The following is a 27,854-nucleotide window of genomic DNA, read 5'->3' as shown; positions in this document are numbered from 1 at the left end:
AATGGCAGTAACTTAATTGCCCAACAATTGAAATGTGAAGAGAAGCACTCCAGATTCCCTAATGACCTATCAAACAGCATCCCACTCTTGAAAAATTCTGTGAAAAGACAGACCTTGCATCATCCCCTGATGCCAACAAATGTAGGCTATTTTTGATCAAGTAAGGGTGTGAGATCAAGGGCCATTACCTTAATAGCAGCTCCCTCTCTTTTATTCCAAAGGGGCTCTCTCAATCTCAACTGAACCACTACGGCTCAGGAAGATAGGCAGTCTCTCCACTAGGCAGTCAGGTCCAATTATAGGACAGTATCAACACCTTAAACTCCACCCCAAAACCCACAGGCAGCTAGTGCAGATCACAAGCCTCAACCTCAAATTGTGGGAGATAAAGACAGGTCCATGACAGGAGCACAATACCCAATTGCCCCCACCTACAATTCCATCCCATTCCAAACACAAGATCTAGTTAGTGTATGACCCGCCAGTAACCAAATGGGATAGTCCCACAGTCAACAAAATGGCCACAGACACAGAAAATATGCCAGCTAAATGATGTTAAAGTCACTGAACCAACCAAACCCCACAACTTGGAGAAATCCCAGTCAGCTCAGGCAGGACTTCTGCACTGCAGCGGGGTTATCCTACCCTCATGTTACTCTTGGAATTGGATAAAAGATGGACACACTGTATTCAGTCCAGTTTGGGGACTGGGAGATCTCCTGGAGCTTTAGGACAGATGTAAAAGACACAGATACACCAGCTTCCAGACAATCCCTTTCTGGTTCATGGGACGCTGAATAGCCAGACAGCAACAACTGTGACAACACCTTATTTTGGCAATTCACATGAAGAAGGTGGCCCCAATCCTTAAATAAATCCTACCCAGTGGGAATGTTATTGACCACTGAGCATGCATGAGTCAACATGAACTGAAGAACAGGATTCTCACTCACTGACACTCCAGCCTCCTGAGAGAGGCAGGCAAAACCAGTGAAAATGAAACCAAGCATCTTGGGCCCTGTTTGTGCCTCCTCTAACTGGAACTGCTAAGCAAGGAGCCCAGCCAGCCTGTGAAAGATACTGGTTAGCAGCAGGACCAAGAGCGGGAGGGCTGTAGCGTTGCTCATCTCCTCCATGGAATCCTCTCAAGGTGACAGTAATTGTACCCTTTCAAGACACATACTACGGGGAAATTATTTTTCCTTGGACTAATGAGGCTCTAGCCACTGATACTCATTTGGAAAATAGAAGAAAACTTTTTCCATGCAACAGGTTACTATCCCACCCCCTCAAACAAGAGCTCTGAGCAGAAGAAAGTGGTAAGTAACTAGAACTGCATGGCAGAAGAGAATAAATCACTCCTTACCACTTCATCTTCAGTCCAACACTTCTCAATCAGTTTGGGCACGGGCTTCTTCACCAAGCGCTGCAGGGCTTTTCCAGCATCGTAGTTACTTTCATGTAGCTGAATAATAAAAACGGAAAATTATATCAACAAACAGAAGGAGAGGTGGACCAACAGTAAGGGGTTGGGATAAGAATGAGGCTTGCTGCATTTACTGTATCTATAGTAGAAATAAAGAGGAGAAATTTGCAGAACCTGGATGGTAATCTCAGTATTATTTAGTAGCACAGAGAACATTAAAATAGGCAGACTTGCTTTCTACTTTCTGAAGTCTCTTGTAAATTTTCCCTTTAGCATTTTTTAATACTTCTAACACGAGACATTCCAAGGAAAATAAAAAGGCACCAAAACAACCATTCTTCAAAGGGGTTGTATCTTATGCAGTAATATCTTATTCATATTCTCTAATCAAATGGAACAGCTCATATTCTGGAGGTAACAAGTGCTTTGAGGACAGAGAGTCAAGTTTACTCCTTCAGAAAATTGTGCTCATTTTTATTGCATAGATGAGAACAAGAAGTTGCTGGAGAACAAGGTAAAGTATGGAGAAGCAAAATAACACCTCCTGGAGACAGCTGCAGGAATACATATAAGGAACTTGGGATCATTAAGCTGACAGCGCTCTCAACAGTGCATGACCTTTCTGTGTGCTGGGGCTACATTCCACTATCAATATATACAGCTGGGGGCAGGCTAAGGCAGATGGTTGGTAGAAACAAAAGTTATAACAGAAAGTTGAAAAAATGCCCACTTTCAGCAGAGATTTTAAGGGATAAAGCTCTGATACATTCCCTGATGAGGGCTGAGTATCTGGAAGTTGACAAATATATAATGTGCTATATGCAAGTAAAGTTGGATTTTGGAACATGGAGACTGATCAGGAGCCTGTTTTACATCTTTGGGAAAAAATGTACCAAAAGGAAAACAGAGGAAGTCCTAGGGACAACAGTAAACCAATTATCTCCACTCCTACAGAAGAGAGGGAAATGATGTGTGGAGACTACAGGTATATCTACATGGAAAACACTACAGCAGCATACCAGCAGCTGTGTCATTGTAGCACTTCAGTGAGGAGACACTACAGTGGGGAGGGGTTCTCCCACCGCTGTAGTTAACTCACCTCCCTGAGAAATGGTAGCTAGGGGCTTGTCTATACTTGAAACACTACAACGGCACAGCAACGCTGTAGCACTTCAGTGTGGACGCTACCTATGTCGACAGGAGGGGTTCTCTCATCTGCATAGATAATCAACCACCGCAACAGGTGGCAGCTAGGTTGACCAGAAGAACTCTTTCATGGACCCAGTGCTGTTTACACCAGGGGTTAGGCTGGCATAGCTACGTCTCTCATGAGTGTGGATTTTTCACACCCACTCCCGAGAGATGTAGCTATGCTGTTGCAAGTTTTCAGTGTAGACCAGCCTGTACAGATGCAAGCATTAGCAGTAATGGACACACCAAAACTAGCAGCCAGCCACCCCCCCCTCCCCCCGCAAAAAAAAAAGGGGGGGGTTATTTAATCACACAGCTACTAGCAGGAACTAATGACAGAAGCTTTCGGGCTTATTTTCATAGCAGGAGGGGACTTCAGCTCTCTGAACTCTCATCACCCAGCATACCCCCCCCATGCAAAGGCCTCTCCATTTCCACCCCATATTCTCAGCCCCACTGCCCTTTCCCCAAGCATCCCTGTATCACTCCACCCATGTCCAATCACCTTTTTGAGAGGATATCGCCTCAGTTGCTTCAATCCCAAGGCTGCCAACAAGAAGATGCCACCTGGTGTTAAGTGTGACAATGCCTTTCTAGAGGAGGACAGTAGGTTCTGGACTGAGACCAAAGCACAATTATATAGCTTACCAAATAGCCCTGAAGTGGTAGCTCCTTTGTTAGCAGCAGCCTGGGTTAGAACTGAACCGTGATCTTACAGGGCAAACCCTCACTTTTCTTAGGTCAGACTGTGCCATTGATTTTGAGGCAAAGAGGAGTTCAACATAAAAAAAACCAACAACCCCAAACAAACACACCCAGAGCCCCAATAATGGCATGGAACTGCTCCTAAGGTTACCTCAGCTATTCATCTCTCTCCCACCCAATCCACAGATACCAAACATATAAAGAATTTCTCCAGGTATTTTAAAAGTGATCCCTAACGAGGACTAAAGTGTCATATAATTAGGGGATTGGGGTAAGAGGTGGAAAAAGAAATAAAAACCCAACCTACTGGAGAGGCAAAAATATGAGATTTTCAGTGGGACTGTAATATTTGTAGCCCAGAGGATTATTTTGCTAGCTATTACACATCCTACTAATCCCGTCAGCCATATCAAATAATATGTTTCTCTTTCTGAATTAATCCATTTTATTTTTATATTTTATCAGTATTAATTCCTATGAATTTAGGATGTGTTGAGGCATATGATATGCGTTTCCTAATAATTATACATAGAATAAGTTTCGCTGAAATGCAAGAAGCCTACCGGCCTGTATCCAGTAAGATCTGCTAAATAGCTAAAAGTATAATTAGTTAAGAGTAATTCAGCATAAAAGTTGGTAACCTTTGGCACAGATAGGAATGGTCCCTGAACTTTTGGAAACCAATGGGAGGAACTATACAAACACTAAACAGGTTTATCCGGCATCTGCAACCAGTTGGTAACTGCAGGGTATACCACAAACCTGGAAGTCGCCAAGAGAGCCTAGGGTGGCAGTTTTTGGAGTAAGATAATCCTTATTAATATATAGAGAGTTAAAGTGTCATAATCCACTAACCTATAGGATAAGGATACCCATACATTTCTTAGGGTACGGAAATAAGATTTGGATATAGTACATTGGGCCTGAATTATATAGTATCAGGATCCTATAAAATGCCTTCTAAGGATATCATAGGGAGCTCTTTTAGTCTTTAGCTCTTCCTTTTCTTTGTCCTCCTATATTCTATAGACTATCTTCTATCACGCTATTGGCTCAGCTTGTGCAGTACAGTATAACTGCTCAACATTCCTAACTATTGGGGAAGCCAGCACCATCGTGTTATCGGGCATACCAGGAGTAAGGCTGGTCCTTCACCTCCTATTACCCGGTTTTCAAGGAAGGGTGAGAGTATGTTAAGTTAAGGTACTTATAATAGGAATGTTACTACCAGGAATCTTCTGGTCGGACGCAATCAATGGCGAGCCATAACAACTAAGCCATAAAATCCAGGTCAACATATGAGCTAATGTCCACTGAAAGCCAGATCTGGATAGCTCCCACAATCGTTAAGTTCTTTATAAAAGCTCTTGAGCACTGAAGTTACAGAAGGAATAAACTCAAGGTGTTCAAATGGCATGTCCTGCTACTAAGATGGCATTTACAGCTAAGTATTCCACCCTTACATGTATCCTTACTGACCTGGGACATTGTCACATCTAGATACTAACTGAATAGAAAAACCTGACATAAAAGAGCCAGCACTGCTCCAGAACTTTGTTAAGTTTTCAATCGACAAAGCAGAATGTTTAAAACCTGTGAAGGCTGTGGCAAGTCAGCAACAGCTGGGAAACTGAAATCAAAGGTTGAAACTTGATACACAGCTCATGCAGCTGTGAAAAGAAAGCACACCTGTGGGATTTGGGGACAAAACGTCCGTCTTCACTTTGATTTCCAGGCTTTTGTCAAATTGGCCAAGCCTTAAAACTTTTAAATAGTTTTTGGGTGCGTGTGCATATTGCTCTTTTAAAAAACAAGTTTTCTTTTTAAACTGCACCACAGAAGGATGTCGGATGGTACAGAATAGACAGTAACCATTTCACATGAGCCATTGTGGTCTATTGGGTAAATTTATGTCATTTCTATGTCATCTGCATAAAAAGATAAATTTTAGATAACACACCCGAGTGAGAAACCTTCCCAGGTGTTGTATTACCGTCTCCATTTTCAGGTCATAGACCCCACAGAATGAACAGTGACAGTCCACCAAGATCAATCCAATAGTGGCACAAGCACACCAAAAACCAGTCTGTTTTTAGTAAAGGAGAAAAAATTGCTGCATATGAACTGTAGCCAGTTTTTTTTTTTAAAAAATCACAATATCTTGAGTAGGTTACTTTGTCTGCTAGTCCATTGTTAACTTTGGTTTTTATACCTGAGCTGTTGAGTTATACAGGTGAGCTACATTTTTCAAAATGGAGTATCTAAAATTAAGCATCTACAGCCATATCTCAACACCTAAATAAGCAGCCTGAGGTCCAGAATTGCTGAGCACTGGCAGCTAGCATTGAAGTCAGTGAGTACTTATCGTCTCTGAAAATCTAGCCATTCAGGACCAGATTGTGAATCCTAACTCACAAAGCGATGGTGAACATTTACTCACAGGGTCACACTAACATCAATAGGAATACTCAGGTGAGTTGATGCTAAGCAGTGTGCAAAATGGATCCACTATCTGGGCTTTATTTAGATACCTAAATATGGATTTAGATAACAAATTTTAAAATACTGGATTTTGGAACATGAAGACTGACCAGGAGCCTGCTTTATGTCTTTTAAACAAATGTACCAGAAGGAAAAGAGAGAGGTATTCCCAAGGACAACAGTAAACCAATTATCTCCAAAACAAAGGCAGATTACTACTACTATCATTTTTCTTTCTCATGCTGCAACAGCTAATTGAGACTTAACACTTGTTTGAGGGGAAAAGGAAATTATTTTACAAAACCTCCTGAACTGCTCTGAATGCTCCCAGAAGTCAGGATAAGAAGACATTCCTACAGCATCGCCCGCTGTTGGTGTAAAACAGCTTAACTCCTTCGAAATCATCAGCTAAGGATCTGTCCCCACACGTTTCAAAACTGAAGGGTAAAAGTTAAACTTCTCTTGGAAAAATGAACTCTGCTTAGTTATTTGCTCTTCTTTGCCTAGCTAGTTATATCTCAAATGTCCCACTATTACTATTCTGTTAAGAGAGTTTTAAGTTGCCTGTAAAAATAAAAGGTCACCGCTGGCCAAGACCTCTGGTATGTCACCTAGAATGAATTTTTAGAACTATATTAGGAAATGTCTCCCTAATTAGTTGTATGACGGAAGTGTTTCCACCAGCATAAGTTATAGAGTTATAGTATGGAGAAGAGTGCTCTGATTCCCTTTGGGTAACATCACAGGAATAAAGAAAGAAAATTCTAAGACGAATTTTCTCATGGTTTATTTTCAGCCTGCTCTATGGCACCTACCGTAAGGTTAAAGAAAAATGCTCTTCACCACAATTGCAACAAGGACAATGGCACACACATTCACAGAATTACTGCAGAAAACATTGCCTCAAACTCCAACATCATCTCCCTTCAACAGATGCCTCATCTCTGCAAGCTACGAACATGAACATATCACACATCAATACCGCCTTCTCACTCTTCTAAGTTAGGGAGATGCATGACCTGCGATTGCTTAATAGAAAACACAGCTTTTAAATGCACTTCCACAGGTAGAAATTCCAATGTACAACAGAGCATTGGCTTGTAAATCTGCCTCTGTTGCCTACATCAGTGACAGCTCCCATGACTCCGCTTCCATGAAAGTGAAACAACAATCTGAGTCCATCTTTCCTAAGCCAAAAGTCAAGCAATAGGACGAGAATGCCAGACCTGCTGCGCCTAAATCCTACCACTCAAACAGCACTGCTGACTTTTAACTGCTTTTATCACTTTTGTTTCCTAAGCCTTCCGGAGCATGCAATACCCACTTAGAAGCTTGAAAACAATATTTTTGTCTTTTCTATTTGGCACACATTGATCTTCTTCCTTGCCTGCACTGCAGCACTGGGATAGGCACGACTGCAAGTAGCAAGGGCTAGGTATTTGTTGCTATAGTACAGCCTGTACATGGTTTCTGTTACTAAATTAAGCATGCCTTTTCTCTTTAAAAATTTTGTAGTGACAAAAATGGCAAGGGTTCTCCCCCACCCCCTGCTGTGTTCTGCCCAAACCGCATCGTGACTCATGGACGGAATCCGTATCTTGCCTGAAGGAACCCAGCAAATTTTCCTTCTCTCTTTATGAAACAACTCAATTGGAGACAGAAGAATAACCAGAGAAGACCAGAAGCAATGGGCTGTACTAACAGGCAGCCACCCCAGTTTAAAAGCACAGAACAGATAACAGACCAACATGACAGTCCTGAATAGTCCAGGATAGAGGATCAGAATTAACTTTGCACCAAGCTGCCATACCAATGACAATCTCAAGACCCACAACGTGGAAGTGGGGGAGACAGGGGTGCAATCAGAATTTTGCTAACAAGAGGGCCCATGTTCCAGCCTGGCCGCCCCATGTTTGAGTGGTGTTTGCAACCTAGAGTACCAGGCTGCAAAGCACTCAAACTTGACCTGGATGCCCCTCCATCACACACATCCCAGCAAGGAAGGGGTTCAGCCATTACACCAGTCAGGGGCCAAGGCTGGGGTTTGGGCCCCTGAGCCCACCCCCTACTTGTGCCTCTAGAGGGAGGGAGAAGAGTCAGGTCAATCAGATACGAACGTGACCACGGATACCATTTTACACCTTCCTGAGAAAATCAGCCGTCTAATGGAGAAAATGCCTTGATTAGAGCTTGGAGCAAGACTATAAACCAGAAAGAAAAATATATTTTTATATAATTATCAGAGTTAAATCCACTTTCCTCAGTCTGACTGATGGATCATTCTCTGCTTATTACTTTCAGTAATTTAATATATATAAGCACTTTATTGGCAAGCTACTTGAACATATAAATAATAGCTAATGATGACTGCCTACAGTTTAATTAACTTCTGGTTGCACTTTTCAAGGTATTGCTAGAAACACTAAATTACTTTCCCCACTCCCCTCCCAAGCTGTCATGTAAAGAATCATTGTTTTGAGCACAAATCCTGCTACCTAAATAATTCTGAGACCTCAGCAATCTTATGCATACACACAGTATGCAATGAAGGGAACGGACAGACATGAATGTACTTGCACTTTATAATGCAGAAGTTATCTTTTCTACAGAAAAGCACAGGACTTTAATTTAAAGAAAAAAATTCCAAATGTGCACACGTCCAAGCATCTCATTTATATTACAACAGTCATTAAACATCTCGGGATCTCGGGCAAGACTTATTAGCATAAACTCTGCACATTACCACAAGGTTTCAAGTTTCTATTCCAGCTTCTCATCTGAGCTGCCATTTTCTGTCTGCGTGATGTTGCAAATAAATTTTCCTTTTGGCATGGCTCAGCTGTCAGGCACCTCTGTTCTGTAATGAATCCATGAATTACATCTCCCGGCTCTGACATCTCTGGTCTCTCACATCAAAATATTGTTCTTCAATTGTAATTTATAACTTAATTTAAATGTCCCTTTTACTGTGACCTTTTTAGATCAGAATGGCATTACATCTGGCAGCTCCTACTTCAGCAAGGCATCCTTTTGCAATTACAGTCATTATGATCCCTGTCGAAAAGCCTATCTGAGTTAGGCTGCATTCATACTACAATGTTAAATAATTGGAGTCCATTTAGACCATCGTTAGATTTCCGGGAGGGGAGCGGGCGGGTGGGGGGGCGTGATTGCTAGTATAATGTGGCACGGTATTACAAAACTAACTTGAAATCTACCCAGAAGAGTCAAATAAAAGTAGCAGTGATTTTTCAAACAGCACAAACTATATTCATGGCTGTAGGGAGGCAGCGTTTCTAGTGGTAAAAGAATAGTACTGGAATCCAGGAACTCCAGAGTTCACTTGTCTGCTCTTCCACTGACTCATTCGGTGCCTTGGACAAGTGCCATCACTCTTCTATGCCTCAGTTTTCGCATGTGTAAAGTGAAGATTGGCCTACCTATTTTTGGCACTAAGTAAATACCACCACTGCTACTTCACAGTGGTGTTTTAGGCCTTATTTAATATTAATAAGCCAATCTGAAAACATGAGGTGTGGTATATGCTAAGTATTACCATCTCCTCCAATCCAATGTACTCTTAATGTCTTTCACTATGTTCCTCATGGGGAACAAGATTTTTTTCCTATTAGAGCACAGAAAACATTCTACATAAAGTCCCTATTTCAGCACCAGCGCCTTCATTTCTCTCTCAGGCCTGGTCTACACCTAAAACTTAGGTCAACCTCGCTACATCACTCAGGGGTGTGAAAAATGCACACCCCTAAGAGACACAGTTAAGCAGACTTAAACCCGGGTCTGGACACTGCTAGGTCAATAGAAGAATTCTTCCATCGACCTAGCTACTGTCTGCTGAGGGGTGGATTTCCTACAGCGATGGACAATCCCCTTTTGTTGCTGCAGCAAGTGTCTACTCTACAGCACTACAGTGGTGTAGCTGCAGCAGGGCCACTGCAGCGCTTGTAGGGCAGACATAGCTTCAGTTTACGCAGATGCGTCATTCTCCTTGCGTGGGCGGAGGGTGCAAGAGGGACTACAGAAGAATCTATGCCTCGTTTCAATAAAAGTGTCTTGCTAGTCTCTTTGATCTAAAGGTCCTATAAAAGCATTAGAATTCAGGGATGTGGTGTTGAGTGATGAAGGGGACCCTAGGCTGCTAGATTGGGCTGTTGGCCTTGGATGAAAAAGAAATGTTTGGATGAGTTTGCATATCTTTCGCTGCAATGGACAACAGTCAAGACTCAGGGTTGTCCCTGAAAAACTGCCAGGTGTTTAAGACGGCAATGGTCGAGAAGACAGAGGAAACAGAAGACAAGAATCAATGAAAGAGACAACAAGAGAAACACTGTTACACTGAGAGGCAAAGCCTTTTGGTGAAACCTCTTCTCTTTTAAGGGCCTAATTTAATGCTAAACCTAATTCAGACTGCTTCCCCCCGCCCCCGGAACATGACTGAAACATTCCAGTTTGATGCAGTGTCTCTTCAGGAGCTGTATCTGGAAATATCATCCCCATAAAGTACCTATCATCTGTCAATATGCTGTAGTAAAATGGAACTTTTATTTGCCACAAACACGCAGAACACACACAATGGTGAGTATACTTTATACGATAAAACAGTGAAACATGCATTTTAAATTTGCAGCTTTATTCACAGGTGCTGAAGTATGTGTTTTCACTAACTGTATCTGGCACTGAATTAAGAATTGCGCCCAAGGATACCATGTTTCTTAATTCCAGGGCTCTCTTCCCGTCCTTGAAATCCTAACTCTTCCCCATCTGCTGCAAACACACCAGAAAGCCTGGCCTGAATAACAGACTGCCTTCTCTAATGCAGACACCAGTACCACTCCATGGGACTCCCTCTACTGCCTGAGGACAACAGCACCTCATAAACCAACCCAGCACCCCATAAACCAACCCAGCACCCCATAAACCAACCCAGCACCCAACCCTCCCAATACAGAAAGACTGCACATGGAGAGATTTGTTTTGACAACATGCCTGTCTTTCTTGCTGGTATGTGCTAATTTATAAGGGCCTTATGAGCTTCTTGACAGGTCAATAGAACTCACGATGTCTACAAAAAGGTTCAACAGGTGACCAGAGACATCACTTCCCAAGAAGCTCAAAGGAAAACTGAACCAGGTCTATTTCCTTAAAGCTCTAGTTTCTGGTACTTGTAGAAGCTTGAAAATATAATCTTCCCCTCCCACTCTTTGACAGAGGTCTCACCACTTCTGTCCCCATTTCTAATCTATTTAATGTTTCTACACAGCTCCAATCACCATAATGATCTAAATGTTAGCGATACAGATGACACAATGGATGCCTTGGCTACACACTATTTCCTATGCACTACAAGTGGGACAACCATTCATCAGGAACAAGCACAGCTCTAGAAACTGGCGTTAATTGCTAAAGGCGGAACACAGGGGGGAACTGACACTGTAGAGGGGTTTTATGGTTCTTTGGTCTGACATAACAAATAACTGTTGTCACTGGGCAAGCTAAATAGTGCTGGGGAAGGTTCTCGCAACAGATTTTCACACATTTTCTGCCAAAAATCTAGATATTTTATATATATCAAAAATATTTACAAAGTAGTTTAAAGTTGGGCCAAATTTTACAGCTGCAAACAGGCCTTTTAAACTAGTTGTTCAACAGTTTAGCTGAATTTGTGAATTATCTTACAAATAAATCCAGCAGCACAGAAAGGTTTTTCCAAGAGAAAAGATAAGAATGAGTGAAGATTCAAAGTGGCAAAAATGCCCTGTGCACCAGAAGAGGCTCAGTTTTAACAGCATGCCCAGGCAGTAGTGATTGCCCTTGGGGTATTATGCTACCTTATTTGAACCCTGAGACTAACCACTGATGAAGCAGCATCCAAAAGGGAAACCAGTAATCATAATAAATGCTAACGTATATTTAAATACGTTTCTTACGCTTTCAACCTTGTCTTTAGTTAATGAACAAGAAAATCTGTCTAAGGGCACGTTAAAACAGGCAGTAATTTGTCTGGGTGACATCTTACTTCTAACTGAATTTCCCTAAGTTGATATTACACTGTCACATTTGTCACTCACAATGACATGTTGCCATGTAATATTGTTACAGAAATGCTGAACAATCCTACTCATAAAAGGAACCAGCCCATATTAGTATGTAATCATTTCATCTTGTATACTGGTGCATGGCGAGAGGTGTAATAAGTATAGGTACATGGCTCCTCAATTACAATAAGGAATAAATAGGGAGCTACTGGCTTTTCACTTCCTCAAATACAAACAACATGCATGTCAAATGACAAAAGCCTTGAGATTCACTGTTAAGGGCACAGTGCATGTTGTCACTTTAAATTTCCTTCTACTGTTCTGCCATCTTATATCTCTAGCTGCCACCCACATTTGTTATTGTCCCAATGCTGCAAATCTTTATAAAATCTGAGTTTTTAATGAAGGGGGAAATTCCTACCACACACTGAGGTAGGCTGAGTTTTGGATAGGAACATACCCGCATAAGGTAGCAAGCAGCATTTCTGAAGGAAAAAGCAGGGAGGGAAAACATGCACTGTCCCACTCCAAATAATCTGATCTTCCAAAAACAACTGCTCCCTTGACGCATGCCCTGAACTGGGTCAGCACAGAAACCTCAAACTGAATTTTGTCAGGGCCCTACTTAAGAAAATAGGCACAATAAGGACAGGTAGGTAAATTAACCATTTCCTGTGCTGGAATCTGAGAATGGTGCCCTTAAAAGCTCTGTGCAATGATTTTAAGGTCAATGGGAGAAGGATGCGGAAAAAGGAAGTTGGCAGAAGCAAGTGCATTTTCTTTCTTTTTTGCATAAACCTGAAGTCCAGAAAGGAGTTTTCAACTAGTTAAAAATTAACCGGCCATCACTATGTGGAGAATCTACTCAGAAATTCTCTCTCTCACACACACAGCAGGGCTTTCTATCTCTAGAAATTATATTCATGTTCAGTATTCACCATACCGAGATTTTTCCATGGCTTGGCAGATCTGGGACATCATCTTCCTAACCCCAGAGCAGGGAGGCATTTCTGTGCAGATGTTTTAAGCCTCCTGCTCAGCCGTTTTTGTTTCCTGCAAACAATGCAGCAGCATGAAGAGGCTCCCTTCCTGGATGGTGCTGTGGAGCTGGCAAGCTCAGACGACGCATTTGCGATTTATCCTCACAGACATTTTAAAATCTGTTTTTCCTGCTTTCAGATACCCAAATTCTGGCTAGAAAGACTGTTCATTCCACAATGCTACCCAATCTCCAGTAAAAATATACCTCGTAAAAGGACCTATGCAGTTTCCTAATAGGGAGCAAAGCTGTAGGCACCATGAGGTACTGTAGTACCCTGCGGCTCCCGCGCCTTCCATGCGTTCGCCTCAGGCAACCTCATGGACAGTGGCTCTCATTTCTTTGGAGAGGGTGAACTTAATAGAAGATTTGCTATTTGTCAAGCAGCCATTAAAGAGGCAAACAGAGAAGTGAATGGACTCGCTTTTAGGGTGCATGCCACAAGTGGTTTAACTTACAGGCAAAAGCAGGGGTAGTACTCAAAAGGGACCTGAGACGAAGGCAAATAGCATAACACAGCAGATCACCTGGCTCTGCTTTCCTGCATTATGAAAGACAAAGCACTCATAACCCAGCAAAAAGTGCTGAGGAATCCCGTGAACAGCCACAGTACTCACTTGGCTACAGAGAGGGCTGGCGGGTTGAAGAAGAGGAAGTCCTTCTCAACTCTCTTGCCCCCTAACTTGAAAATGCTTAAACTTTGAAAGCCAAATACTGCAGTCTTAACTCAGACCTCCATGGGAAATCAATGGGAGTTTAGTCAGAGCAAGGACTGTAGCATTTGATCCTCTGTGTCCAAAATATTTATCAAGAGAAAACAGGTTATCCTAAGTCCTCTCCCACATGAAGGCATCCAATTGAGTTATTTTCGGAGACTGACTTCTGAGATAAACTGGATTTTTGAGAGTTTGTAAGTGAAATAAAAAGTTACAAGAACAGCAAGAATTCATGTCTTCCAAATTCTGGGAGCCAGGACCCTGTCACAAAGGTGGTTTCTCTCTAGTTTGGAAGACACATACGAAGGCCCAGATCTTCTTGGGTAAAGCACACAAAAGAAGGAGCGCTGTATTGTACTTCTGAGCTCCAAAGCCGGATGAGACATTGCTGAGAAAAAAAATGAAAGGGGGGAAAGACTGGAGACTGCAGGAGCATTCAAAGACATCTGGACCTTCCTAATTCCGGGAACCATGACTTCGCTGTCTCAATATATGCATTCCAATGCTGGTGCTACTTAACTTTCTTTACTTTCGGGCAGTTACGTCTGCTGGGTTCAACTACAGGACTCGATCCCTGCAAGGTGCTAAACACCCTCAACTGCTGTTCAAGTTAATGGGGAGTTGAGAGCACTCAGCACCTAGCAGCGCCAGGGCCAAAAGCAAAATGAAAATAGGAAATACCGGTACTACCCAGGGTTCTGTGAAATGGCAGAGGTTTAAGTTACTTAAAAGAGGGTTTTAACAGCATGGTTCAATTCAGTGATTGTCTCACAAACACTTGCCCTCCCATCTGCAATCATTAGACCACTTCCCCTCCCATTCACAGCTGCACAAACCCCTGTGGCAACTATGGAAATTTACATGGAAAAATATTAACAGGAAAGCATTTAACGGAGCTTTAGCTTCATCTGATACCAGTCAGATGCTGAAAGCAAAGAGGAGGAGCCTGCACTACATGACCAGTGAGATCTTAACAAACCACCAACAAATAATCTGTGGACCACAGTCCAGGAACTACCCACTTTACAGAAATGCACAGTTGACTTTTGCTCTGCATCTCAAAAATGCATACATTGGAGCTGGAGGCTTACTGCTTGCTAGTCTGAATGTCCCACTTCTTCACCAGTACAATAAAAAAAGTTTTATTACTTGCTCCCCCAACCGTTCTGCATAACCACTCACATGACACACATTTCTCTCTTTACGACTTAAAAATTTATTGCATTTTTAACAAAATACACACAAAGAAAAGACGAGAAAAGACACCTAATGCATTAGTATAAATTAAACTGAAGTAAATTACATGGACACGCAGTATGTAGACATGGCTGTACAACGTGCACTTACTGCTTATGAATTTTAATTAAGGAAGTGATTTATAGGGCTCCAGATATTAAGAAAAGGGCTCATCCTCCTATTATGTGGGGAGGCAAATACTCTTTCAGATTTGTATGTCATAAGGATGGAATGAATCCAGCATTCTACATGCAGTTGAGATGAGTCCTCCTGATGCTGAGGGATCATTTTAAATCTTGGCGCTTATTAAGATGATGTCTGTATGTTTTCTGGTGTTCTTGTTAATCTGTTCTTTTATGCTTACTGATTTGTGAGCTAATAAAGGCAAATTCCATGTCAATTCTCCCTTTGACACTCTTTGAGAAGAATTTTAATACTTTCTCCAAGAATATATTTTTTTAAAGGGCATGTGAAAAACACATGGAGCTGCCTGACACAACAAACAGTCCTCTGATAGGCCAGATCTGTATATCTTCCCATGTGCCTTCACTGCTTTTTGAGCAGGAAGAATGAAACGTGGACATGGGGTGCTGATCCACCATGAGTGCTATAAGCACGCCTCCAAATATTTTTCCAGTCTCAACAGAAGGGGCTGTTCGGGTATATAATTTCCCACTTTTAGGAAAGGTCTGGCAAAATTGACACATTTCATCTGGTGCTTGTATGGGTGTGCAATGGAGTGAGAGAAGGCATAAGCATCATAAATACACAGCTAGTTACACTGTTTACTCCAAACTGAAAGCTTGGAATAGGATCAGATTGGACTGCAGGGCCGCCCGTCTTCATCTTTTCATTTGAAAAGTGCAACTTCTGTCCCTTGTGGGCCAATCTGACCTTACACAGTTGGATTAAGTTACCCACCACTGAAATGCAGCTCTCTCTGGTGTGGAAGGCAGAACAAACTATTTAGCTCTCCCCAGCGCTCACAAGCAGTTAGGACAGTGAGTGAAATGGTTTGGCCTTATATATATTAATTTGTTATCACTAATTCATAAGAAGATACATCTGCAAGAGTTTTTTCTTAGCCCTTCGCACTGCAGTCAAAAGCCTTTTCCACATCTAATGTGCTGCTGGAGTGGGCTACTCATTTGTAAGTTCATTAATAATTGCACAAAATGAGAGTGCTGAAATAGTTTTAAATTAAATTGACCTGACTTGAAAAGACTCATTGCAGGAGAATTTTTTTAAGTGAGTAGATAAAAATTTTGTCATTACTTTGGAGAGGACAAGAAAATACTGGAATCCAAAAATTCCTAATTTCAAGCCCAGCTCTTCTACATAAAGACATCTTTTAAAAAGAAGACACTTATTGGTCTTTGGAAAGCTCTGGACCAAAAGGGCTATGTAAGTACAAAGTATCACTAATATTAATATAAAGAATTCATGTTAATTATCCTGGCTCTCTGAATGTCTCATGATGTTACCCACACTGACCCAAAAGAGAGGCCAGGAGCCGCAGCCATGTATTTCTCCAATTCACAAGGTAAATCAAGTGGGGTTGCTTTACTATTACACACAAATCTACGATACTCCACTGTCTCCCATTTTACGATCGGGGAGTAAGATGTTGTGGTTGAATGCAAGATCTGACAACCAGAATTTTCTCTGCTGAAAATCAATGCTCTCACTTCACATGACTAACATTCTAAAAGATCTAATATATTATCAAAACCTTCATGTTCACAAGTGGTTTTTTTAAACTAGTTTTAAAGAGTCAGACAGCAGAACTCTCTCTCCCATGCTACTCTTTCAACAGCAGTAGCACGAGATTTTCCACTATTTAAAAAGGAAGCATTGTTGATGAATCTCTGAAGGTGGCTTTTTTCCTCACTCCAAAGTGACAGCCAAAATGCATTAGGGGGTCAATGATCTCCAAATGAAAACTTCTGCTGCTCTTGATTTGCTGGGAGACGCATTATAAATACAGCGTGAAACCCTGACATCAAAATCAGGGAATGGAAGCTGAAATTTACCCATGCTATTACGTAAATAATCACTGGAAGGAGTTGTTATACTAGAAAATATACGCTGCATGGCATCATCCCTGATCTTCATTTCTATCTGGTATAATTAACAATAAATCATACTGTGGGCTACAGCACTCTGTTATTACATAAATAAAACAGTAGCAAAGGAGCTTGTCAAGTCTGATTTATATGAAGTGCTGCTCTGAAGTTTATTGGATTTCCATAATAAGAAATCATACGGCATATCAATTTTTTCCATTAATCTTCCAAACTACATATCATAATTTCTAAACAAAAACCAACTTAGTACAGCATCAGCTGCTCACAACTAGCTTGTTGGGCAAACCCAAACCCTGCTCTAAGTGGACAGACACTGGAGGAGGAGGGAAGATGGCATCACGTCAAGAAAACAAAATTCTTTGCAGCTCAGGCAACAGCACCAGCCAGATGAAAACTTAGGGCTCAGTCATGCACCCACTGATGTCTCAATGACTTTGATGGCTGGTTAAGCTCTTACAGCCTTTGTCAGAACATCACACACTTACGTTAAGTGGAATCTGCTGTAACTCAAATCAACCTTCTAGACAGGTCTTGGCTACTTAGACAGTCTAGTTTTAACTGGATTAAATGCATTTTCAGATAGTGGGAAACTGCCACTCATAAAAAAGATATTTTAATATAGAGAAACAAAACTGAAATATGAATTATATGTAGGTATCTTCAGGAACTTCTAAAACACGATGCATGTAACATTTATACAGAATGCGCTCCAAAAATATATCTTGAGTACCTGGATTCAAGAGTGAACAACCAGTGAACATGACAGAAATCCAGCAGCCTATGTCAAGCCCACTATATAATCCTTTTGGAAGTGCTACCCAGCCCATGTGCAGGCCAAGTTACTTAGCTGGAACTATGGATGGTTCCAGCTCTGCATGGTTGAGAAGGTGGTAGAGAGGAGGATAGTTCCAGGCAGAGAGGAACAGAGGACTTCTACCAAAATGCCTACAGAAAGCAGCAGATCTTATGTAATCACTGAAAAAAAAGGTGAATGTAAGAACTTCACTGGGCAACTGTGACCACTGAACAATAAGATATCATAAGAGGGCAGCTCTGTAGTGCTCAACTTGAAAAGACTAGACATAAAAATTATGAGGAATGGTTAGCAGCTGTCAGAACAGTAAAGTAAATAAGACTTAAGGTGTAAAGATCTAGCTTGTGGATATGCAAGACGCTATATAAAAGGCACAGATGGTTTACACACCTCAAACCAATCAAAAATATAAAGTGCAAAAACAGAGGAATAAAACTAGCTTAATTAAGGGGTAAATTAGAAGTTTATTAGGTTTATTAAAAGACTTACAAAGTGGAAATTCAATACGATCAACATAAACTGACTGGAAAAAACAGCCGATGCTAGATAAGATGCATATTAAAAATACAAAGGGGGAAAAAGAAGAACAGATCAACCAAATATATCAAGACAAACTCATAAGCCTGTGATGCAAGAAATTGGCAAGCACAACCACAGGCCCTCCAGACCACCAAGGAATTAACGGGGTAATTAAAGAGGATAGAGAAGTTAAATGAAGTTTCTGCATTCATCTTTTACTATCGATGACAAGGAGGAAAATTCCAATTCCAAGAGCTCTTTGGTGATTACTGGTGTTAACAGAGATTTGAGTCTTCTAAATAGGAAGTCATGGAGCAACTTAAAATGCTCCAGAGCAGTAAGCCAACAGAACCAGATGGCATCCGTCCCAAGGGAAAGGACGGAATCAAAATGTAAAATAGCTGAAAAACAGTTGAGGATGTGCAATATAGCCTTAAAATGGCAACTGTTCTTGAATATACGAAAATCATTAACACGTTGTCTATCTTTTAAAGAAAGGAGCCGTGGGAGAGCCTACGAATGGAAGCCCAGCGAGTTTTATCTCAATTCTAAAATGGACTTGCAGGTTAATTAAGTGTAATACTTGAATAAGTACACATGATAGGGTCAAACAAGCATGACTTCTTAAAGAGAGACAAGGTGGGCGAGGTGATATGTTTTACTGGACCAACTTCTGTTGGTGAGCGAGACAAGCTTTCAAGCCACACACAGCTCTTCTTAAAGGGAAGTAGTCAGGTAGTTTGGATTCAAGTTTGGGGTTTATTTTATGTTGTGTATTTTTTTATTTGGAAAGACTTTTACAAAACATAATAGAAATAAAAAAGTTTTTAGTTTGGTGTTGCTGCAGGGGAATGTTTTAAATCCAGTCACTGAAGCATTGTGGTATATTGCATGAAAACCAGACAAAGAAAATGACTACTGTTTTACTGTCCCAAACTGAATGAAATGCAAAAAAGCCAAGAACTAAAATATAATATTTAAATGCTGGTTAGTAAGCTAAATGTAACATAGGTAAGGACATTTGTATATGAAAAATTCATGTTTTTAACTTGAAAGTGACCCTAAAAAAGAAAAATTTCTCCCTCAAACCAACCTTTTGAAAGTCCACATAAATTCCACACACATTTAGAACATTTGGAAAATTTTGGTAAGGTTCCATTACAAGACAATATATTAAGCAAAATAGTTCTGTAACAGCTACAAGCAAGGAAATGCCTGCTGTGGGATAAAAATTCGCTGATTACATTTAATAGACATGCTTGGTTTGACAGATATGAGTAGGATCAGTAGCTTCATCAATTTAATAAAATCACCAGAAACACCACATCCTGGATGGTGTAAAGAAGCTTACCCTATACTTTGCCTAGCACAATGGGGTCCTGATCTATGGCTAGGCAGCTAGGCACTACACTAATATAAATACAACTACGACTAACACTGTTAAAGAGAGTTTTGATTATTATATTACTGCATAATGTTCTCTAAACAAAAAAATAAACTCACTGTTCTAATGGTTATTGCTCTATTTCTGATACCTACATGCCAATGATTTGTAAACTTGTTAACTGCCTAAATAAATAAATAAATAGGAAGAAAATTACTCAAGCAATTAGAGACAGCCATAGAGAATGTCTGCCTCTCAGAGGGTACGAAAGTTAACAGCACAGTACCCCAGGTTAGCATTGATATTATTTACTATTAAACGATCTGCAGAAGTAGAATAGACGTTGGTGAATTTTGCTGGTATCAATAAATAGTTTCTTTTTGGTTAGTGGGAGCAGATTAACTTGCACAGTGGACAAAAGTAGTCTCAACTTCTCATGTATGCTCTGGCGCTCTGACCCCACATGATTCTTTTGAGGACAGTGACAAGAGTCATTGTGGATCGCTAAATGAAGATGCTGGTCCAGTCTGCAGCAAAGCAGTTTAAAAATAGAATGCACAAGTGAATTAAAAAAATGGACGAAAGAAAATCGAACAACATATCCTCGTCAGGACGACTGTCTGGTTTGGTAATCCTCCCCTTAAAGTGTAGTTCCACTCTGAAGAATAGCTCTGTAAAAACTGCATTGGGAAAATCCAGTTTATAGTCTCTCAACAATTCCATAGAATGTACTCAGCCAACACAGTTTCTAGCTGGCAGCTCTGCAACTTTAACCTGGGCTCTAAGGGTATCTCTACACGACAATTAAAAATCAGTGGCTGGCCCCATGACAGCTGACTTGGGCTTGCGGGACTCGGGCTAAGGCCATTTAATTTCAGTGTAGATGTTTTAGCTCAGGCTGGAGACCGGGCTCTGCTCCTAGAGCCCTAATGTCTACACTGCCATTAAACAGCCCTTTAGGCCAAGCCCTGCAGGCCAGAGTCAGTGGTGCGGGCCAGCTGCAGCTGTCTAATTGCAATGTAGACATACTTTAAGAGTCAAGCTGTTTTGCTTTGTTTTTTTTCATCTCGCATGTGCTCACCAGTACTAAAGGTTCTGTAGGTCAAACTAGGATCTCACCTACACATGTACAAGCCCCATTACCTTTGGTGAGCTTTCCTAGGTGTGAGTGATTGGAATTTAGCAAATAATCTTGTAGATTATGCACAAAATGAAACAATACAACAGCTCATGCCCAACCGGATTTGCTTGGCAGGTTGAACAGATATTAAAAAAAGAATAAAAACTTCATCTGTCACTAAAGTCAGCGGATACAACTCTGAATACATATAGGGAACAGACCCAATACGTAAAGTGGTGCCATTTTAACCATGGTGACTTTTCAGAGTAGAAAAATTGCAAGTTAAGGAGGAAATAGTGGAGATAGAAAATATCCAATAAAAGGTCAACTAAATTAATCAGTTGTGTGGTGAGACTTCAAAAACTAGGATTATTTAGCCTTGAAAGAAGAACTAGATGAGATTTTACTGAGTTATTGAAAAATATGGCATTACACAAGACAGTTTTTTCAGCCTGTTGCTTAAAATATGAACAGGACACTCCATGAATTTACATGTAAATTTATTCGTAATAAAATGAAATAATTATTGTTACATAGAGTCAGCTGGTGCTGTTCAGAACCAAAAACATTGAATCAACTACTGTAACTGGATTTTAAGAAGAACTATATATTTTTGAGGGCCACTAACAGCATTTGTAGCCATGGAAGACAAGTTAATGAGAGAGAGAGAATCAAATCACATGCTTCCAAGCGATCACCGTGGAGTGGTGAGAAGGAGATCTTTCCCCACATATAAAGAACTGGACAATATGCAATTGAGTGCTTTATCAGTTTATCTTCCTTTATGAAAGACCAGGTATTTATAACAGATCAGAGCTAAATGGATGATTGAAAAGACCAATGGTCAGGTCAGGCATCCCCTATGTTTTATGGAAACTTCGGAAAATAACAATTATATCTGGAATGACCCATATGAACGGATAATAATACAGAACAGTAATTTCTCTCTCTAAAATACTCACTTGGAACCCTGCAGATGACCGAGGAGATAACTAGGAGGTGTTGAGTGGCATGAAGCTAGTAAGTCCCAGGCTACTGATGAGATCATGCTATGACTCCAGACATGCTCGAGTTCAGGGTTAATAAATCTGTTATCCATGTGCTGCATACATTAGATGGCCCTTTAAAATGCAGTAAAGCCAAGGAACTCTTTTACGGAGTCAACACTTCTGGATACTTACTGTGTTGAGTGCATTGAGCGTAGTGTCATCACGAGAGGCTGCAACGCAGCCATCTTCTGTGGATCCTCCATCACACATCCCTGCAAAAGCTGCCATGCTCCTTTATAGTTGAAAAATAAAATGAAACAATTCATCCTCTAATTGTACACATTTTGCAATATATAAATGCTACTTACACTATAAATCACCATTTTTAGGGCTCTGTTTTGCCCACCTGCCTGACTTCAGTATTGGGCTATTTTTAGTCCTGGATAATTTTCAAGGTATTATTCAAAGACTCACTCCAAGACGATATTAGCATAATTTAATTCTTCATTACTGGAGCACCCAGAGGCCCAATCAGCATTGTGCTAGGAATATCACCTCTTATGAGGATGCAGTCCTGCCCCAGACAGCTTACCTGTCATCATAATTTTAGTTTAATTAAGTCAGCAAGCTGTCTTGGAACTAACTGTAGGGTGCCAAGTCATTCATTTATTACAAATTAAAAATGATTATTTATCCACACGTCCTGAGTTAATGCCTGACCCACAATTTTGGGAGCCTGATCTTTATGTATAAAGATCTGAATTGTTTGATCCAACTCCCTAGGCATAGTTCATAGTGTTAGGGTGAACCTTCGCTGTACAACCTAGTGTTGCCAAAAGAATATTTACTACAGGAAGGAATTCTATACTGTAAAGGTTATTTTATTCACAGCTTTTACTTCCCTAATTGACCTGTACACTTTAGATATTACATCATTATTTATCTGATGAAGTGAGCTGTAGCTCACGAAAGCTTATGCTCAAATAAATTGGTTAGTCTCTAAGGTGCCACTAGTACTCCTTTTCTTTTTGCGAATACAGACTAACACGGCTGTTACTCTGAAACCTATCACTATTTATGTTATACATATAATTACTTTGTTTTCAGTTCAAAAGAGACAGCCCAGAGTGACATTCCTTTGTGACCCAAAATAGCTTTGGAGCTAGCGTAACACCATCATGTCTTGACATTGGCTCCCAACCTAAAAAAATCAACTTCTTAACATTCTAATGTGATATCGCCTCTACACTGGATGATGGGCAACCTTAGCTCAATGTTCTTATGCCATGTCCCACATTTCAGCTTGAGTGCTCTGAGGAAGCTGGGTTATCTTGGCTTCATGTACCTTGCTGCCCTGAGGTACATGAGCAGGTCACAGTCATTGACCCCTGGCATCCACACAAGTTCTTCATGTTGTGTCACAGTGTCACCATCCAGAGAAGGAAACGGCTGCAAATCTGGAAGCTTGGCCTACAAAAATTGAAACAGAGTTAAAACAAACAGTGTTGATAACCATCATGCAGTGGCCTGAACATTGGAGTTCTCTGTGAGGGAAGTGTTATCATGCCCATTGCACCGATGGAGAAACTAAGGCAATGACAGGCTAAGTGACTTGCCCAAGGTTTCACAGGGAATTTGTGGCAGTATTGGTAATTAAACCCAGATCTACTGGCCTCCTAGTCCTGTGCCTTCATTAAAGATCATGCTTCCTCCCTTTTTCAAAAAACAGCAACATCAGCTGGCACACATCACTAGGTAGCACCATCTCCTATTGCACTCACAGGGAAGCCTTTAGGGTGCACATTCCAGGTGCAAGCATCTCACTGCAAGCACCATGGCCTGGAGTTATTTTAAATCATTTTTAAACTCATACTGTGAGCATCGTCCTCCATCGTACAAAAATGAAAGCACCTTCACAAACATAGGATAGTTTAACCTCTGCTGAAGGGGAAAACAAGCTGTTTCCACTTGTTAAAAGGAAACCATTCTAACCACTGTTTGGAAGGATAAACTGCATGCACATAATACATAAATATGAAAGGAGGCAAACATATGACTACCTAGGGAGGTATCTACTTCATTTTAACTCCTCAGTAAAAACCAACATGTTTGAGATTTACAAATAAGGCCTTAGTAAATCATTAAAACCCCAAAATGACCCAAGGAAATTTGCAGAAAGCAAGATAGCTCAGGGAAATGACCTCTGCCATCAAATGTACCAAGAGACCCAATTAGCATGTTTAGTCATCTGTAGAAATAGGACAAGATAGTGGAGATCATTTTTGGAAACAGCTTTTAAGCCTTATAATTACCTCTTACAGTTACAATTCTAAACATTTTTGAAAGGCAATATTTATATACAACCAGTAATTAGAAGTCATCGGTTCAGAGGTCTTTCATTTTCTGCTTTTCAAACTATTTTTTTTACTTCTTCACTAGGAAAATGGATTTATCACTGAAATTTTCTGCTGCTGAAGGATAAGCAGACATTACAGCCCCCATGGCCAGTGGAGATGTGTATTAGACATATACACACTGTGCACCTGCTTCCAGCAGCCAAGGTGCTTAAACAAACTAGCATCCTTTCATACCCGAGGACCAACAAGCTTCATTTCTGTGTTTCCAAAAAAGAATCTCTTTAATGGGTCATGTCACAGAGCTGTTAGCAAACCAGACAACACAACAGAAACAGTCAGCATAGTGAGTATACAGTAAACATTCGTTGATGGTTTTCCTTCATCTATCACCATAATGTAGTATTTGAATTACCACTGTGCCTAGGAGCCCTACTCACAGACCAGAATCCCACATCTAGCTCTGTGAATTTTAAAACAGGGCACTATTGCAACCAGAACATACTTTATCTTTACTACTTTTATTACAGTAGCCCCAAGAGGCCCAAGTCATGGTCCAGGACCCCACTGTGCTAGGTGCTGTACATACACAGACTATTCCTGCCAGCAAAAGCTTACAATCTAAATAAAAAGAAGGCACTGTTGTCTATTGGCTAGATCAGTGGCTCAGAGTCAGGATTCCTAGATTCTAATCCCGGATTTGTCTTTGCCAGAGAAGAAAGGTGTGTTCTTCATGTTAACTAACTTGAGGTAAAAATCCTACTGAAGACAAAGCAGCTTACTGTTTTTGCATGTGTTAGCAGGTCAACTTAAAGACTAAGGGGGAGCCTTGTCTTTTATTTGACCTACTGAGTTGTGTGAAACCTACAAACTGCCTCTTCACTAGGACCTCAAGTTAGCTAAGTCGAGTTGAGAAAATACCTTTTTACCCCTCCTAGTGAAAACACACCCCAATTCATTTGCTGACCTTGGACAAGCAACTTTAGTGGATGCTTCTGAAAATATTCCCTTATTTTAGGTGCCCAACTGGAGTTTTACATTCACAAGTGTTGAGCATCTCTAACACCCCCTGAAGTTACTGGCAGAGGTAAGTGCTCTGCACCGCTCCGCATGAGCCTTAAGAGTCTCAAAAATCGGGCAACCAAAAATGAAGGTACCCCAAATTACTCTTCTTTGTACCCAAGTTTTTCCATCTATAAAATATAGCTAGTAAATAAGCCTCACAAGGCAGATGAAGAATGTCTGTAAAGTACACTGATCGCTTCAGATGAAAGTAGCTTTGGAAGTACCAAGTACAGTAATGCCAGTATTGTTAATTTAAAAAGTAACATGTGCTTTAGTCACTTTTTTGGGGCTGTTTTTTAAAGCAAGTATACTCCAGGATGCTACACAGAATGTACATTCTTCAACTTTCACAAGAAATAACAGTCGAGTTGTTTAGTCGGATCTATTTAGCTTAACAAAAAGAAGGTTAAGGGGAGACTTAATTACAGTCTATAAGTACCGACATGGGGAACAAATACTGATAATGGGATTTTCAATCTAGGAGACAAAGGTGCACAATCCAATGGATGAAAGTTGAAGCTAGACAAATTCAGACTGGAAACGAGAGTTAAAATTTTAAGCGTAATTAACCATTGGAACAACTTATAAAAGCTTGTGGTGGATTCTCCATCACTATCAATTTCTAAATCAAAATGGGATGTTCTTCTAAAAGATGTGTGAGAGGAATTAGTTTGCACAAGTTCTATGGAGGTCAGACTAGATGATCACAGTGGTCCCTTCTAGTATTGAAATCTATGAAAAAGGAGTCTGGATGGATAACACAGCCGGAATATCTCACAAGGGCCCGATCTTACAAGAGGATGAGTGGTCTCAACTCCCATTGGAAGGATTTGCCCTAACATGTCAAAGTTAGTTCTAGCTCTGTCCATGCTCCTGTACAAGGAGATTATCTACAACAGTCAGGAAAGATTTTCCCAAATAAGTTGGAACAAACTAAGAGCTTTTACCCTTCCCTAAAGCCACGTCCAGCAGCGGGTTGTTTGTCTGAGTCAATCAGTCATAATGCTATGAAGTTGCAATCCCTACTTCCTCACTCTGTATTATGACAACCAGAAATGACTAAGGCACCACAGTGGTTTTACAAGCTTCCCGGTTCCTCTCATCTTTCACAGCCAACAGACCATACAATGCACTCAAAAAATGGACTCAGGGCTTCTGTATCAAAGATCTAAACCTCCCCTGTTTTTACAGGGTCAGAAGGTCACACATCAACTGTATCATAAAGTTCCTACAAAAGGCAAAAAAGATACCACAACTGTAAGTCCCTGTGCGAAGAGGGCATGACCAGCAAGAAGATCTTGATAATCCTCCTGAGCTCTGGTGCCCCAAAGTTGAACTGTGCTCTATATCATTTCTGAATTTAATACATTTTAAACAACCTTTTGGCATTGGGAGGAGGGTTTTTTGTCCTAGACAGATAAGCTTCCACTCCTACAAGCTTGAAGGAGTTAAAAACAATAAACTTACTGTAGCACCAAAGCGAAAATCATTGCTTCAGAAAGAGGATTTTATCCTGTACCAACAACAGGCAGTACAAAGCAGAAGTGAAGGAAAATGGTTTAGTAAGAATGCAACCAAAAGCATGCTATTCATCCACTTGTCTTAATACCTTGTTGAGGTCATTACTTGCCTCCAAGAAGGAAACCATCCCATTACAACCATGACAGATTTAGAGCTGGTCTGTAACAACTTTTGAATACTGTATGTTGACCTGGTTACTGAAGTTCCCTGTACAAATATATTGGTGTAGTTTAACAGGGGACTATTGGGAAAAAAACAAGCAGAAAGGAGAAAGAATAGTTCAAGACAGGACACTTCTCAGTCAAAACATGAGTTAAGAGTAAATGCCAAGACAGGAAGGGGCCCAGAGAACACAGGAGATCAAAAGACCACTGGCAGGTTTGAAAAGGAACATTCTCTCAAATTCAGTCAGACCTGCAAGGTAAAAACAGAGGATACACAGTGTACTGTAGCCCAAGGCTCAAACTGAGAGAGAGAATTGTGGAACTCTGACCCAGGATAGCTAAAAGGGGGTGCTTTGAGAGAGACCAGGAAGAGAAGAGAATACAGCTAGCCCTGTAATCATCTCAACCCCATTAACAGACATTCTTGAAAATATAATACAGTCTATTATCAATTACCAAACAGCACAAAAGCTTTACTCCCTTCACCACACTCCTTGCTGCCTTGAAACTTTGCAGAAGTTTGAACAAAGTTCTCTGGCCCTCCAATTTTGTTCTCTTGCATTTGGCAGATTTTGATGACTTCCCCTGTTTCTAAGGGACACTAAACCAAACTATGGCTCCATATTGTTTACCGTCAGTAAATAACTAAAAAACAAGGTAAATGTCTTAAATAAAGCAAACAGCAAGGTACCATCTTAACAATTTGATGTGAAGTAAGATTAGAAGACTCTGAAAACACATGAAAAACAACTTTCAGTTACTGTTAAGTTCAATTTTTTTTTTTAAATGTTGGGGCAAATTAATAGTTAAATTCAGATGAAAATTTATTAATTTTAATGAGAATTTATTTTAATGAGAATTTTTTTTCTGATTTCCCATACTTTCCAATAGCAGACCTGATTCCTTCAGTCCTACAGTAGTATATAAAAAATATCTTTTGCTGGAAAGTGTCATTAAAATTGCAGCCTGCGCTGAAGAACAGTCCTGTTT

The 27,854-nt window shown here is 40.6% G+C and overlaps 1 protein-coding gene across 5 annotated transcripts in view; it reads right to left on the bottom strand.

The window, feature by feature from the left end:
* Positions 1-27,854, bottom strand: part of RERE (arginine-glutamic acid dipeptide repeats) — a 401,924-nt gene that overhangs the window by 112,168 nt on the left and 261,902 nt on the right. For all 5 annotated transcript variants that reach the window (XM_084652065.1, XM_084652067.1, XM_084652068.1 and 2 more), the window contains 3 exons: positions 23,106-23,230; positions 21,953-22,052; positions 1,367-1,465 (listed from right to left, as the gene is read on the bottom strand). In XM_084652065.1, coding sequence (XP_084508191.1) covers positions 1,367-1,465; positions 21,953-22,052; positions 23,106-23,230 — 324 coding nt within the window. The remainder of the gene's footprint in view (positions 1-1,366; positions 1,466-21,952; positions 22,053-23,105; positions 23,231-27,854) is intronic.

The sequence above is a fragment of the Lepidochelys olivacea genome, assembly GCF_965140295.1.
Source record: "Lepidochelys olivacea isolate rLepOli2 genome assembly, chromosome: 18".
In the NCBI taxonomy this organism is placed as follows: Eukaryota; Metazoa; Chordata; order Testudines; family Cheloniidae; genus Lepidochelys; species Lepidochelys olivacea.
This window is presented reverse-complemented; position numbering and strand designations above follow the sequence as displayed.